The 17500-nt window shown below is 43.2% G+C and overlaps 1 protein-coding gene across 1 annotated transcript in view; it reads right to left on the bottom strand.

Annotated features, from left to right (window-relative positions):
* The window catches only part of LOC143035216 (contactin-6-like), a 503111-nt gene that overhangs the window by 202041 nt on the left and 283570 nt on the right, over positions 1–17500 (bottom strand). The window contains exon 10 of the mRNA XM_076201952.1: positions 102–260. Within this exon, the coding sequence (XP_076058067.1) occupies positions 102–260 (159 nt within the window). The remainder of the gene's footprint in view (positions 1–101; positions 261–17500) is intronic.

The following is a 17500-nucleotide window of genomic DNA, read 5'->3' as shown; positions in this document are numbered from 1 at the left end:
TCCAAATTCGTCAAGAGGGACCCCGCGGGAAAGAATTCTACTCTCGTTCTTGTGCTTCACACTTCCGTTCTCCCGCTCACAAACACGACAAGAACACTCACCCATGGCGTAGATGGTGAACACACAAGGTTCCTTTTGTTCCCCGAGTTCGTTGGTCCCCCAGCAAAGCACCTCTTGGCGATCACCATCAATCCTCGAGACCATATACTCGGCCTCGAGACCCTGAGGACGACCTACAACGGGGACGCGTTCGATTCGATCTGTTGGGGAGAAGGAAATTTGACCTGAGTTCGGAACTTGACCTGAGTTCGGGAAGAGTCGGGTGATGACGCTGGTGATGTGTTGGAAGAGTGGTGAGGGTGAAGGAGGAGGGTGAGAGTGAATGTGAGAGTGTGAGGGTGAGGATGTAGTGGTGAGGGTGTGAGGATGTAGGGTGTTAGGGTAAGGGGGTGAGGTTGTGAAGGTGAGGTCCGGGGGTGAGGGGGTGAGGGTGAGTAAGGATGGGAGGGTAAGGGTGAAAGAGAGAATTAGAGGGTCTTCAAAAGCATTTATTTGTTTTATTTACTTATCAATTATTTGTTCATTTACCATAAATTATCATTTATTTGTTTGTCTATCATTTATCTATTCTGTTTATTTTACTTTTTCTGCATCCGGCCTAATTATGGACCAAAAACTGTCAGTATGATCTTCCTTTATAATCCTTTGAAAGAAAGAGAGAGAGAGAGAGAGAGAGAGAGAGAGAGAGAGAGAGAGAGAGAGAGAGAGAGAGAGAGAGAGAGAGAGAGAGAGAGGGAGAGAGAGATAGAGAGAGAGAGAGAGAGAGAGAGAGAGAGAGAGAGAGAGAGAGAGAGAGAGAGAGAGAGAGAGAGAGAGAGAGAGAGAGAGAGAGAGAGAGAGAGGGAGGGAGAGGGGGGGAGAGATAGAGAGAGGGAGAGAGAGAGGGGAGAGAGAGAGAGAGAGAGAGAGAGAGAGAGAGAGAGAGAGAGAGAGAGAGAGAGAGAGAGAGAGAGAGAGAGAGAGAGAGTCCATTCCTATGTACCTTCCACCTGTTCCTGGTGCCAAAATATCCCAAGGAAACCTTCAGCTGATCAAGAGCAAAGGCCCACATCAAAAGAAACCAAAGCTGCCATAAGGTCGATTTTAACATTCAATCTTCGTGTCCAACGACCCCTAAAAGTCCTGTGGCTTCTGGCTCTGTACAGCCCGTAATAAAAACAATCTCTGAAGAGTAGATGTTGTTTGCTTAGTCTACAAAACCGGGAGTATCGAGTACGTTCTCTAAGCATCAGAGATGAAGTCTCTCCTTTTTAAACTCGATAGTTCTCCACTTGTGTATCATTTCTCGTCACTGAATGTAATAAACTGTTTTTGCACTTCAAAATTAAAAAATGGGGTTCGATATTTCTTGAAAATTTCCATTTAGGTGTATGTGTGTGTGTGTGTGTGTGTGTGTGTGTGTGTGTGTGTGTGTGTGTGTGTGTGTGTGTGTGTGTGTGTGTGTGTGTGTGTGTGTGTGTGTGTGTGTGTGTGTGTGTACGTGTGTGTGTGTGTGTGTGTGTGTGTGTGTGTGTGTGTGTGTGTGTGTGTGTGTGTGTGTGTGTGCGCGTGTACATATATGCATCTACATATGCAAATATTAAAGCAGAGCTTCTCCTCACAAAAACCATCAAGTTAAACTTCATAATATATTTCCTCATGGAGACCCAAACGAACGTACGCACGCGTACGCACACACGCACATGCACACACACACACACACACACACACACACCCACACCCACACCCACACCCACACACACACATTTCAACACGCACACTACCCTACACTCATCCCCACCCCCACACTCACCCGCACACCCACAGTTGCCCCCACCATAATGGAAATAAGCTTACATACTTTGTTTGTGTTATCCTCGGTAATTGTAATTGTTATTTGGAACTATGTGTTCTTTTCATTATCTGCACTTCATGTATATTGATTCACTGCCAAATATTTTTTATCATCATCACCATCATCATCATACTCTTTCCCACCCACACCCTCAGGCCCACCCACATACACACGCACACCCAAATCCACCCGCCCACAATTATCCTATTTAGTTTTGTTTAATTTGGACAATCTTGTTCTTCCAATAATGACTGCGGGTCTCTGCGGCAAACACCCGCTGGGGATTTTGCAAAACAAGATGAAATAAGAAAGGAAATGGGAGACCACGAGAAGGGCACGGAGGAGGGATGGAGGAAAGATATGGAGGAAGGGTGAAGGGAGGGATAGAGAGGAGGGAAGGATAGGAGGGAGGGGTGGAGGGGGCAGTAGAAGGGACTATGGAGGGAGGAATAAGGAACATGGGAGGAAGGAGGAGAATGAGGATAATGAAAACAAATGAAGAATGGGAGAAGGGTGGAAAGGGTGGTAAGGAGGAATGGAGGGGTGGAAGGGAGGAGAGGAGGAAGGGAACAGGGGAGGGAGAAATGGAGGGAGACAATGAAGGAGGGAGGGAGGGAGGGAGGGGGGAGAAGAAGAGGAAGTATTTCGTCGCTCTTAACCAGCGCCTCTGTCCTTGGGGGCAATATCGAGAAGAGGTGGAATCAAGAGGAAATTGGAGAGATCAATGTCAAGCTGCAGACATGGTGGACGGCTGAAGTGAAAAGTGTCTTTCTTTTTCTTAAGTGGAGATTATTATACATTCATAGAGGAATACTGCATGGCTCTGGTCCGTAGGGGTGGAAGTGAACAAAGTCGTGTGTAGCGAATCACAGGATAAACAGTACTCTCCATGTTGATGTAACACACGAGTGGTAGGATCGTAAGGCAAAGACAAGGAATTGTTGGACTTTGATTACCGACATTTTGTCCTCACCAGAACTTTTTCTGAGTAAATACAATTACAGAAACATCAACATTTTACATACTCCAGATGTACTTCACGAAACTGAACGGAAGTGTGAGAGAAGTGAAGTAGACTGTTGAGGAACGGGGTAATCTTCGGCTGGAGTATATGAGGTGTTAATATCTCTAATTGTATGTAGTCTGAAAAAGTCCTGGTAAGGATGACATGTTAGTAAATAAAACTTCAACTGCTCTGTGCTTACGTCACCACCCTACCATTCTCCATATTGACAATTCCCACAATTCAGAAATCTTTTCGAAAATACACGAGGACATTACAAACTCCTTTAGGTATTCAAAACTTCCAGATATTCGGAGCACATTGCGAATTTCGAAGATTTGCGAATTTTTTAGATTCCCAAAAGAAACTATCAATACATATTCCACTCGAGAACCGAATTCAAGAAAGTGACCATCCCACAATTGATTTAAGTCGCCTACCGTTGGTCAAAGCAAAATCAATCATCAAGCCCCCTTCTCTTGTGGTTAACAAGCCTGTGGGTTTGTTATGCTTCCATCGTGGACGATCTGCTCAACGCCAAGTCAATGCGATTAATATGTATCAATGCAATATCCAACGTTGCCACATCAAAACATCTCTTGCGACGGTGCCAAGATGGTACGGAGTAGGTGAGGTTTCTGGGTTTCAAATAGGGAAGGACAGGGAAAAGGATTGAAAGTTTGGGAAGGGGAGGCGAGGACAGGGAAGAGAAGGAAAAGGTTGGGAAAGTGGGGGAAGAAAGGGTAGAAGAGGAAGGAAAGGGAGGAAGGGAGAGAAAAGAGGGAAGGAGAGGAAAGAGGAGGGAAAGAAGAGGGAAATGGAGGGAAAGGGAAGGATAGACAGGAAAGAAAGGTAGGGAAAGGTAGGAAAAGTGAGGGAAGGAAAGGTAAGGAAAGAGGGAAAATGAAGGAAGGCGAGGGAAGAGAAGGGAAAGTGAGGGAAGGCGAGGGAAGAGAAGGGGAAGTGAGAGAAGGGAAGGGATGGAGAGGGGAAGGTAGGGGAGGGAAGGGGAGTAAAGAGGAGAGAAAAGGAGGGAAAAGAAGGAATGGAAAACAAGTGAGGGGAAGTGAGGGAAGAGGAGGTAAGTGAGGAAAGGGAAGGCAATGTACGGGGAAATGAGGGAAAGGAGGACTAAATGAAGGAAAAGAGGAAGGGAAGGGAAAGGATGAAAAGGCAGTGGATAAGGAGGAGATGGTGGGGAAGGGGAGAGAAGCTGAAGGAAAGGGAAAGGGGAGGGGAAGGGAAGGGAGAGAAGAGGAAGAAGAGATAAGGGGAAGAAGAGTACAAGATAGGAAAGAAGCTGCAGGCGATTCAAAGCGTCGGAGGGGAGGGAAAGGTAAGGGAAGAAGGGTGGGGAAGGGAAGAGAAGGAAAGGGAAGGGAGGGCAATTGAAGGAAAGCAAGCAAGCAAGCAAACAAACATACACATACACACACACACACGCAGCATAACATATAGATCGGGCCATATATGTGCTCTGAGTTCTCATCTGGAAGGGTAAAAGCTATCGATCACGAGTCTATTACGTGATCCAAGAAGGTGAATTAAACACACGCACACACAACGTTAGACCAATGGACACTTGTACATGGCAGAAAAAAAAAAAAAACTAAATACACATTACCAACACTTAACCCCATTAACATATTCAACCAAACCCGCCTATTAATTCCCGGAACAAACAAGCACACGGTATTACACGAGAGGACATACAAGCTGTCGCACATTGCTTCAGACTAACAACTCGGTACATTTTGCTAAATTGAAATCTAAATCCCAATTACGGCCTTGACATGAACGGAAATGGTAAAGAAACTCGACTGCGGTTGCTTACATATTGTCCGGTAAATAGACAAACGTGGGGGTGATTGCGATTAAGCGAATTTATAATGTTGACAGGTGGAGCCTGAACAAGAGAGGAAATGGAATATTGTTTTGGGAGTCTAGTGCTGTTTTAGAATAGCGATTCTGGGGCGAAGAATGTCGTCAAAAGCTATTAGAATTTTGCGAGTAACTTAAACCAAAATAGATAAATAAATAAACAATAATTAGATAAATAAATAGTTTGTAGTGAGGTAGACGGAGGAAGTAAAATTTCGCAAGCAACTTAGACCAAACAAGGCGATAAAGATTTTTTAGAGGGAGGGGGGGTTTGGGGGGAGAGTGAGAAGTAAAACATCGAAAGAAAATTTAAAACAATTTGCGACAAGAAAGGTGGCAATAACCACTCATCAAATAATTACAAACTTGAGCAGAGAGAAAAAAAAAAAACGAAAACAAAAGATAATAAATATAAATCAAAAGAAGAGATCGTTGACCAGATCTTGATACTATATCATGTATATCCTAGAAGACGATATTACCTACAATAAATTCCTAACATTAAAAGACTAAGATCTTATCTAAGATGTGAATACAGCCAATTGCCTACTCTAATTATCTTACGCTAACGTTTGCTAGCCGAACGGGATAGGGCGTCGTTACATGCGACGGAGGTCGTGATTGAGGCTCGAACCCTGCCACCGGCGAGTTGAACAAAGGGCACGGTTCTGGGAGTTCTGCGACGTTAAACCGTTTCACTAACTTCACATGAACACTATAATTCAATCAATAACTATATTACATAATGTGCGACTATAGTACAAACACTGCATTCAAGTGAACATCTTTTAACTCCTTCAAGTAAATATTAATATTCAAAATTAGAACATTTATAAATGCATATAAAGTAAAGAGATTAATTAAGGATATTTGTCTGTGATCCCAAGAGAATGATGTCGAAGAGAATCATCTCCACCACCGACCGTTTTCAGGTTCTCATTGACATCCTTGCCTCCACCTGGAGGTGCAGCCTCATTGGCTGGCATTCGGTCTTCATAAACACTTTTTTTTCGCGCAAAGCTCACAACTGGTTAAACCTCCCCTATCATCGTCATCATTGTCATCACCATCACCATCATCACCATCATTATCGCTACCACCACCATCATCGCCACCACCCTCATCACCACCACCATCATCATCACCACCACCACCACCACCACCACCATCATCACCACCATTATCGCTACGACCACCATCATCGCCACCACCACCATCATCATCATCATCACCACCATCACCATTATCATCATTACTAACAACACCACCACAACCACCATCATCCTATGCGCGTATGAAATATTGAGTGCATGATCTATGCTGTCAGTATGCTAGGGAATAACCAACATCTCTTACGGTCCAAGTCGATCATTGTTCGCCACACTCACCTTTTAACTTGTTTTCTCCTTCCTTCTCGTCTCCTCCTCAAATATTTCTTTTACTTTCTGTGTGATGGATCTTCATCCTACAGCTTAATACGCGTGTGTTTGTGTGTGTAGGTTTGTGTCTACGTGTGTATAAGTGTTTGTGTGTGTGTGTGTGTGTGTGTGTGTGTGTGTGTGTGTGTGTGTGTGTGTGTGTGTGTGTGTGTGTGTGTGTGTACATGTGTGTTTGCGTCTGTGTGTGTGTGTGTGTGTGTGTGTGTGTACATGTGTGTTTGCGTCTGTGTGTGTGTGTGTGTGTGTGTGTGTGTGTGTGTGTGTGTGTGTGTGTGTGTGTGTGTGTGTGTGTGTGTGTGTGTGTGTGTGTGTGTACATGTGTGTCTGCGTCTGTGTTTGTGTGTGTATCCACGTATCTATGTCCTATTCACTTTTATTTGCAAACTTATCCTGCAGGACAGATGAATTCCCAACTCTCATTCCATCCCTTTGACAAATGCCAACAAATACCGGATGAAATATCCACTTTATACATAGCGGGTTGGAAATGAAGTAGAACGCAATTTCCAATCTAGCTCCCTACCATATGTCATACGGTAATTGCAAAGGCCAAACAACACACAAACGCCCACCATCGGTTCTTCTTCGCAATTTGCAGCAGAACTCAAATGTTTAATTAGAATTTAGCTTTCGAATTTGACAGAAATATTCCCAGTTGTTTTCAATTTGTTACGTTGGGTGTATGTACTCATAATGCAGTGACATGTATAAAAAAAAATTGACAAATGTTTCCAGTTGTTTTCAAATTGTTACGTTGGGAGTATGTACTCATAATGCAGTGACATGTAGAAATAAAATATCTGTTTATTTATTCATTAACGTTGTGGTATTTTCTCTTATTGTGAGCTTAACGCTGCGGCTATTGTCGTGACAGACATATAGAGCATCTGGAGAAAATGGAAGACAGGACCACTTTCGGGAATACAGCTGCTGTTTTGTTTGTTTTATTGTTTGTGTTTGTTGTTTTGGGTTTTCCGTTTGTTACTGGTTGTTTGTTTTGTTTTTGTTTAATTTGTTTTTGTTGTTTCTGCTACTGCTGTTGTTATTGGTGGTGGTACTCTTGTTGTTGTTGAGAGGAAATGAAGCCATTTCCAAGATGGACGGCAGAGGGAATCATCTCCCTACAGCCCCGAGGGGCCGACACTCGGTCCCCGGACCGGACTGAGGATCTCTTTACCAACTTCAATTGTATTTGCTCCACTGTCTTATACAGAGACTCGACAACCGGTGACTGCTCACCTTTTTCCTATTGCTTTCATTCAATGAAAAGACAGTCTAACAAGAATACAACACACACACACACGCGCGCGCGCGATCGCGCGGTGGTAGAGCTCCCGCCTGCCACTACAGCGGTCCGGGTTTGAATCCCGCCCAGGGCTGAAATAATTTCAGTATCGCTGTACTGCGAGTCGTTACTCCAACTCGTGGGCGGGGAGTTGAGTGTGTGTGTGCATGTAAGGTCACAGCATTACCCAAAGATCGGTCATATATGCGCTCTGAGCTCTCTTCCGGGAGGTAAATAGCTGTCGATCACGAGTTCAACACGTGATCCAAGACCATGGTGAATACACACACACACACACACACGACTTCATCCTAATGGTGTTATCACACTGGGGTATTTTTCCTTCGACTGTTTGAGCAGATTTGCAAACCCGAAGCTTTCGGAATGGAATCTTGTAGTGTTTCTACAACATGATGTGTGAAGTCCTCCATGAATCATGTACCAGAGAAAGTCAGATTCTCTTTAGACTTCTATCTGATTTGCCCGTCCGCCATGACATACATAATACACGATGAATATATAAACGCTTTGTAAAGTGTATGCAAATAAAACTACATATAAATAAATTTAACAATATAACAGTCATCCTCATATGAGATACATTATTTTCAACATACTGTATTGATTATAGTAGATGTATACTGATTTGCTGAAGATTAACAATTTTATTTACAATAAAGCTATGTGCAATATGGGGACACTACAGCAGTGGCGGCCTGTTGCCACAATCTAATATGCTGGAGGAAAATAATTTCCCTCCAGCATATTAAACGATATTCTATGTATTATTCGGTACCCCCGATTAATCGGAGGTCGGAGGAAAAATGGCCCAGTGGGATAATCCCTTAAAGGAATTATCTGTGGAAAGACCCGAGGACCGTAGCCAGCTACTGGGGGGCTGCGGATTTTTTTGCCCAGTGAAACTCGAGGCAAATTAAGCGCATGCGCAAAGATTCCATACTCACAAACTCGGACTGCACATCATTATATTCTAAAGATTGTCATTAAAGTTAGGTTAAGAAACCTTTGATACCAAGTTAAATTGGTTTTGAAGAATGAATGACTGAGAGAAGTTGTGTATCTAAAAAAAAAAAAAAAAAAAAATCTGCAGGATGAATCATCCTACTTAAGCAGATTTTCGCTCTTATTTTCTCTCTCTAACTGAGTCTCACAAGAGGTTAGTTTCCTTAGGTGGCAAGATGATGTCCCTTCCTGCCTTTGCAAGGATTGACGTGAGCAGGAAACGAAAAAATAAGAATCTTAATACAAGTTTATTCATGACTGGGAAGGTCGCTGGTCGAGCGGGTTAGGGCGTCGTTACTTGACGAAGGTCAAGGGGATGGCGGTTCGAACCCTACCACCGGCGAAGTTGAATCAAGGACATGGTTTATTAAATTCCATGCTGCAAAGTCCTCTGTAAGGGTCATCTTACTAGCCTTTCGATAAGAGGGTGTATGTGACGATAAACCATATGATCATCATTCCTGTTTTCGTTATAAGCTTTATTTAAGGAATGTCGTTTTTACAGGACGAGAAGTAGACTATAGGACTGGTAAGATCATCTTATACAGTCTGTCCCAATTCCGCGTGAAACAGATTTGGGTCGACTACGTGACTTGGCAGTAAAAAGACCCAAGGTAACACAAAGCAGTCGAACGTTTCTTCTCAGAGAGATCTACGGGAGGTGTGGGGGGTCGATGATCGGTGTTGGCTACAGTACTCTTGTGAGTTTTTAGTTAGTGAACCTAAGCAATGATTCTGACCCAGGCAGTGGTCGGGAGACAGGATGACCCTTCATCCAGGAGGAGATAAGACAAGAGGGATACAATGGATGATGGATGGGAGTAGGTTTATGACTTGGTTGGCTATCCCCCCTTAAAAGTGGAAAAAGACCCGTGGGGCAGATCTTCATCACCGATATTGTGTACAGATACAATTGGATAAAAAAAATCCATACTTTCAAAGTTTGTCTATCAGAAGACGTGTTCCCTGTCTACAATTGAAATTCAACAATTAAAAATTACCCTCGTTTTTAAAACTTCTTTTCAATATCATATACCTGTACATGGGTAGACAATGGCACACACTAAAAAAAAATATTCCATACAAAGCAAAATTATAGTAATTTAAAATAACTTTTCAGTAACAATATACATTACCGTGTATACCGGAGGGCATTGTGATATACACCAAAAACTAGTTTTTGTACAAAGCATTCCCTAATAGATAGATTCAGCTGTACATGGAACGGCCTTGCCTGTGTAAATGAAACGAAATTTCCTCTTTTGTGTAAACAAACTGACCAAAGCCGAAAGGGAGGGATTCTGACTTTTTTTTTTATAGCCGATAAATCAACAAAGACTGTATACATCCGACTCGTTCGTCTAAACATAGTCAACATTTGCCACTGTCTGCTCTCCATCAGCAATGAAATGCACCACAAAATGTAATAAATGAATAAATAAACGATAATAAAAATTACAACAATGATAATAATAAATACATAATATATAAATTGATAAAAATAAATAATTAAACCAATTAATAGATAACAAAATATAAGTGAATGAATTAATGAAATAAATAATAACAGTAGCCAACAATTTATCTTTTTATTCCACCCGACAACAGACAATTCTATTAAAATTAATAACAAGTATCTGATGATGGCAGTGCCGCAAGATGGACGTGAAAACCTATCAGCAGCCTCACCATCTAGAGATGCGGTCCCGAGGGGCTGGGAATCGCTCCTCGGACCGTACCCAATATCTGTGACAACTTCGACTATTTGCCCCCCCCCCCCTTTTTTTTTTTTTTTTTTTTTTTTTTTTTTTTTTTTTTTACGGATGCTGGCTGGTTAGGGCATCGTTATCTGCGGCGAAGGTTGAGGTGATGGCGTTTTCGAAATCTGCCACCAGCGAGTTGAACCAAGGACATGGTTCATTTGATTCCACGCTACAAAGTCCTCTGTAAGGGGCACCGTCCTAGCCTCCTGATGGGGGGAGGGGGGGAGTTTGTAACGTTATTTTTTATTTAACTATTTATCTTTTACAAAAATAGCTGACAACCGGTAACTGCTCCTTTCCTTCTCATCCTGCTAGCCTTTGGCAAAGCTTCTACCCAAAGAGATCTATGTAGGACTCGAAGGATCGTTGGTGGTTGCTGTGGGGGCTGCGGATTACCAGGAACTTTCCTTATCAATGTAATACAAGGCCCACATAGGTTACGTTTAACTGAATAAAATCATTTGATCTTGACGAGTTTCAAAGGTGGTCGGGAGACCATTCTCTCCGACGTCCCTCTTCTATGACCACAACTTGCCTGGCCTTGGTTCCAGGAAATATATTTAAATCTATATAAAACGACGCGAGATTGCTAAGCCACCCATCTGGAAAACAGATGGTTCAGAGTACGCAGACCAGCTGGCGAAACATGAACCGATGGTTCTCTCCACTGAAGTTGAGGAGCCTACGCCAGGAGGCGCTGAGTAGCTGCGGCCGAAGCCGTCACCTATGCCCTATTATGCGTTTGGACTGTTGGGTTAGGTAATCTTTAATGCTGGGAATCGTAGAAGAGTGCGGGATTCGAACCCACAACTACCAACACGCTTCCGATTACGCCACCAGCACACACTGGAATTAAGAAATTTCCAATACTGGGAACGGAAACTTCCAAAATCTGGAACATTGCGAATATTTTGGAAAAGTAGGAATTGTTCCGAATATTAGACTAAGCGCAAACTGAGACGCAGGTGACGCAGTCGACGCAGGTGACGCAGTACAGTTTGGACTTTTCTCTCACTTCAATTCAGCAACAAGAAGTCTGCCCTTGCTTCGTGCTGCGTCTCAGCTTACGCTTGGGTGGTTTTCGAATTATGGAAATTCTCAAAGGGAGCAGTCGCCGGTTGTCTCTTCTTAAAGGTGGAGAAAATATAGTTCAAGTTGATACAGCGATCAAGGGTTCGAGCCGGCGACCGAATATCACCCCCTCGAGGTTGCAACTCCAAATGGATGAGGAAGTTGACATCAGGGGATGGTTCCATCTCACGTCCGTCTTGCTGGGCCGTCAGATAGGTGTGTGTGTGTGTGTGTGTGTGTGTGTGTGTGTGTGTGTGTGTGTGTGTGTGTGTGTGTGTGTGTGTGTGTGTGTGTGTGTGTGTGTGTGTGTGTGTGTGTTTGTGTGTTTATATATATATATTATATATATATATATATATGTATGTATATATATATTCATATATATGTATGTACAAGTTTTTCGTGCATATGTATGGTAAATAGTCTAATTTGCCTGCAACAAAAACTTCAGTATTTTATCTAATTATTATATACTGTATATCAATTTCTTCATATTTATCTATTTTTATTCACATTTTTTCCTTGCACCCGCCTTCATCCGGCATATCGCTAAAGTTCGACAAAAGAAGAAACCTCATACAAAGAAGTGACAGGACGAGACGATGGACCGCCGATCCGAGTTGCCCGAGGGCGTCTTGAACGCAATAACACGAACTGGTTTTCGGTGTAAAACCGCCGTAAAATGAAAATTTTAACTTCGTGACTTGACTTTTATGAGGCCCCACTCAAACCCGTCCTTTTGGAGTCGAAGGGTCTGACATCATTTATTAGCTTCCCTGAAGAGAGTCTGATCTGAGCTTTAACAATATATTTGTGCCATACGATTTTTTTTTTTTAACGTTTTAGACACTTGCCCACGCACATGCAAAGAATATATGCAAACATACCTACATACATGCATACATATAAGCAAACTCTTACACACAAACACACACACGCACACGCTTACACACACACACACACACACAGACACACACACAGGACACGACTCCTGATGAACAGATAAAATTGTTGGAGAAACCTACAACTTGCTAAGATCAATAAAGGTGGCCTTTACCTACTTGGACGAAGAAATGGTGAAGAAAATACTAGTCACACTGATAAGGCCAAGACTGGAGTACGCAGCGACATTATGTACACCCAATACTAAAAAGAATATAAAGAAAGTTGAAAGAATCCAAAGAGGAATTACGAAGATGGCCCCAACACTATCAAAACTGTCATATAAGGAGAGATTGTCAAAGCTGGAATTAGCGACTCGGGAACAAAGAAGAGAAAGAGGTGACCTATTGACCATCTATAAAATCATGAAAGGAATGGAAGTCCTTGATAGAGAAGACTTACAAAATTGGCATAAGAGAAATACAAGACGACATGAAAAACTCAAAAAGGTCAGTTATAGACGGGACCTGAAAAAGAACAGCTTTCCACACAGAGTGGTGGATGTCTGGAACAAATTGGACGAAACAATAGTGTGTGCAAAAACCATACATGAATTTAAGAGCAAACTAGATACTGCGAGATACAAAGAAGGGACACCACGAGCGTAGCTCCATGTCCCGTAAGATATAACTAGTAAATATACAAACAGGCTAGGTATGATAAATTGGAGAGTAGCAGACGGGACCTAACGAGCGTTGCTCCTTTTCGTTCCTACAATTAGGTAAACAAACACGCACACGCACACGCACGCACGCAATCCATACATACATACACACACACACACACACACATAAATCAAGCCGGCAGGCTTATACAAATCAAACAAAGAAGAGGAAATGTCCCGTGAAGAGGATCCTCATTATATTCTTTGTCTTATTTGAGAATTTCACCTCTCGTCCAAATCAACATACATAAAGTCATCTGAACCGAAAGGTCACGCAACAAAAGATTCGAAAAGGCGTAACAAGAAAAACTTACTTCAAGAAATTTTGTCTTTTCTTGAGGAGATTCTGTCTGTACCTTTAGATATATATATATATATATATATATATATATATATATATATATATGTGTGTGTGTGTGTGTGTGTGTGTGTGTGTGTGTGTGTGTGTGTGTGTGTGTGTGTGTGTGTGTGTGTATATATTTATATATATATATTTATATATATATATATATATATATATATATATATATATATAATTCCGACTGTCGTCCCGGGATTCGAACCGGGCTCGTGAAATCACGGTGCCATCGTCTGTTTGTTTGTTTTCACGAGTTCGGTTCGAATCCGGGGACGACAGTCGGAATTATTTGATCGACATCACCGTCACTGGTGATTCTATTCATATATATATATATATATATATATATATATATATATATATATATATATATATATATAGAGAGAGAGAGAGAGAGAGAGAGAGAGAGAGAGGAGAGTGTGGGTGGAGGAAGAACAAGCGAAGATGGGCTGGAACTCCTTTATTGCTTATAAGTTTCGATCAACTCTGTCTTCTTCAGTAAGCTATGGGCTATGGGCTACCTAGGTCAGACCACCCGCTCGCGCGGGATCGGTTTGTGTAGGAAAGGAAGAATGTCTGTAAAAAAAATCAAAAGACAGTAGTGTATAAAAGAGGGCTATTGGCAATAAGCTCTTTTTGCACGGGCGATAAACTAAGCAGCGTATAACACGTTTGAAAATACCAACGATAGGGAAGGTTTCGTATGTTTATCGAAGGTAGCAAGTAAATTATTAAATACAATTGGAAAGCATGTACCTGGTACGGGAATGGGAATCCCCAGACACCCAGCGGGATGACCTGTCCGTCTGTCCAACTTTGAGTGTATAATTGTAAGGTTAGAGCTGTTTGTAGACATTTTACTGAAGAAGACCGAGTCGATCGAAACGTATAAGCAAAAAAGGAGTTCCAGCTCATATGAGCTCTTTTTTTTTTCCTCTACCCACACTCTCATCTGTCAAATCCATTCATTATATATATATATATATATATATATATATATATATATATATATATAAATATAAATATATAAATATATATATATATATATATATATATATATGTACTGTATATATATACATATATATGCTATAATAAAGTAGTAGCTTCTGTCTGTTTGTTCACGAACTCCTAGTGTTTTGGAGATAGACCCCCATAACCATATATATTCTGATACCCTATCACTCCAGGTACTTGGGTAACTATATCTTATTAAAAAAAAAAGGCTAGGGTTAAAGGTTAAAGGAGTATTGTGGGGTAACACGCCACTGAGTTATAATGATACGTGTAACTTTTCTCCACAAATTCTATCGAAATTAAAATGATCATCATATATAGACATGTACAGACGCGCGCGCACACACACACAATTACTAATCCGCCGGTGGCGCAATCGGAAGCGTGCTGATCTCGCATTCCCTTAGTTATGGGTTCGAATTGTGCACTCCTCTCCGATTCCTGCCCCCAACAATCCCCAAAGCGCATATTGGGGCAAAGTTGACTGCTTCGCCCGCAGCTACTCAGCGCCTCCTGGCGTAGGCCTCTCGCCTTCTTGCATCTGCTACTCCGCTTCTCCATCCTCTTCCTCCCTTCCCCCTCCTCCACCCCCTGCTCATCCCATTCCTTCCCTCCTTCCCCTCTTCCCTCTCCTCTTCCTTCGACTTTATTCAGCTTGGGAAAATATCCGGTCTCTATGAGATTAACCTCTCTGGGTTTTATGGGAGGCATTGCTTGAAATCCTCGACTCGTGCCTGGTCCTGCCTCCTTCAGGGCAGGAGGACGCGGCACTTCCAAAACGAGTTCTTCGGCGGTACTGAGGCTTCCGTAGTCCTTGTGGACTCGAGGCCCTCGGAGACTCGAAGTCCGTCCGTCCTTCCCACGAAGTTCTCCAGCGACGAAGGAAACAAGAGCGATGATGGGTAGAAAGGCGAGGAGAAGAGGGGGAAATCTTGAAAAAGGAGGAAGAAAGGAGGAAGAAGAGAGAAGTAAAAAGGAGTAGAAAGAGGAGGAAGAAAGGAGTTGGAGGAGGAAGATGAGAAGAGGAGGAAGAGAAGGAAGACAAGAGGGAGGAAGAAAAGGAAGAGAAAGGATAAAGGAGAAAGAGGAAGAGAGTAGGGGGCACAGGAGGAAAATGAGGATGTAAAGGAAAAATATATATTAGAAGGAGATGAAGGAAAAAAGGAGGAAGAGGAGGGACATAGAGTAGTGGAGAAGACCGTGAAGGAGGTCGAAATGGAGGCCAAATTGGAGGAGAAAGTGGAGAAGAAATCAGAACATGAAAAGTGGGAGGAGGTGGAGGACGAGGTGGAGGAGAAGGAGAACAAGGTGGAGAAGTAAGACGAGGAGGTGGATGAGGACGAGGAGGGTAAAGAGAAGTTGGATGAGAACGAGGAGGGTAATAAGGAAGTGGAGTAGAAACCAGAAGATGAAAAAGTGAGGAGGAGGAGGAGGAGGAGGAGGAGGACGAAGAAGGGAAAACTGCGTTGATATTACCAGGGGATGGAGGATGGGAAAATGAAGAAAGCAAATGAAAGGACGGGGAGAGAGGGAGAGGGAGGGAGAATGAGAGAGAGAGAGAGAGAGAGAGAGAGAGAGAGAGAGAGAGAGAGAGAGAGAGAGAGAGAGAGAGAGAGAGAGAGGGAGAGGGGGGAGAGAGAGGGAGGGAGGGAGGGAGGGAGGGAGGGAGGGAGGAGAGAGAGAGAGAGAGAGAGAGAGAGAGAGAGAGAGAGAGAGAGAGAGAGAGAGAGAGAGAGAGAGAGAGAGAGAGAGAGAGAGAGAGAGAGAGAGAGAGAGAGAGAGAGAGAGGGAGAGGGGGAGAGGGAGGGAGGGAGGGAGGGAGGGAGGGAGGGAGGGAAGGAGAGAGAGAGAGAGAGAGAGAGAGAGAGAGAGAGAGAGAGAGAGAGAGAGAGAGAGAGAGAGAGAGAGAGAGAGAGAGAGAGAGATAAGGGGGGTGTCCTTCAAGAGGGGAAAATGAAATCACGACAGTATTTCGTCAAGAGGTGACGGTGGACCCAGGAGGGAATGGGAATGGGAATGGGAATGGGGAAAAGGGGAAGCGGAGGCGTACCCGAAGACCCCTGAAGAACGCGGCAGGATATTTCCGAATTTTTGAGTTGCAGAACAAGACGCCAGATGCTCGAGGGCACGGATGGGGCCCCGATAACTTTATTCGTGTTACATATTTGCTCAAACTCGATGAAAAAGAAGAATAAGAAACTCTGAAAGAGGAGGAGGAGGAAGATGAGGGGGTGAAGGAGGTAGAGGAAGAATAGGAAGAGAAGAAGAGAAAGAGAAGAGGAAGAAGATGAGGAAGAAAAGGAAAAAGATGAGGAAGAAGATGAGGAAGAAGAGGTAGAAGATGAGGAAGAAGATGGGGAAGAAGATGGGGAAGAAGATGGGGAAGAAGAAGATGGGAAGAGGAAGATAGGGAAGAAGATCATGAAGAGGAAAAAGATGAGGAAGAAGAGGAAGAAGATGAGGAATAAGAGGAAAAAGATGAGGAAGAAGAGGAAGAAGATGAGGAATAAGATGAGGAAGAAGAGGAAGAAGAAAATGAGGAAGAGGATGAAGATGAGTAAGAAGATGAGGAAGAGGAAGAAGATGAGGAAGAGGGGGAAGAAGGGGAAGAGGGTGAAGAGGAAGATGAGGAAGAGGAAGATGAGGAAGAGGAAGAAAAAGATGAAGAGGAAAAAGATGAGGAAGAAGAAAAAGAAAACCCTGGAAAAGGTGAACTGGAAGGGAACCCAAGCACCCCTGAAGAAAGAAAATTCCAAAATTTTGAGTTCCAGAAAAAAAAAAAATGGAATATCTGTTGAGAAAGGGAGAAGGCAGAGGGCGTGAGGGGAGAATGGTTGTGTACTCGTATAGATGATATTGTGACGAGTGGGAGGGAATGCTTGGGGGATGGGGGGGGGTTAGGGACTGGTTGTGGGTGGGGGGGTGAGGGGGGTTTAGGGAATGGTTATATGTGGATGACATTTTGACAAAGCCCGAAGGGATTTCTTCCCGTCTTCAATGTTTCGAGAAGGGGACGGAGGGGTCGCCGATTGAATGAAGCGGCCTTGCTGAGGACGTGCTGTGTCTTGCTGCACTGCTTCTGACCTAGGGGGATGGGCGAGATCCAGGGATGACCCGTCATCCAGGAGGAGCAAAGAAATGAGAGAGGGAGGAGTGGTGGATG

Source organism: Oratosquilla oratoria, chromosome 18 (assembly GCF_046742065.1).
Source record: "Oratosquilla oratoria isolate Oo_2021 chromosome 18, ASM4674206v1, whole genome shotgun sequence".
Lineage (NCBI taxonomy): Eukaryota > Metazoa > Arthropoda > Malacostraca > Stomatopoda > Squillidae > Oratosquilla > Oratosquilla oratoria.
This window is presented reverse-complemented; position numbering and strand designations above follow the sequence as displayed.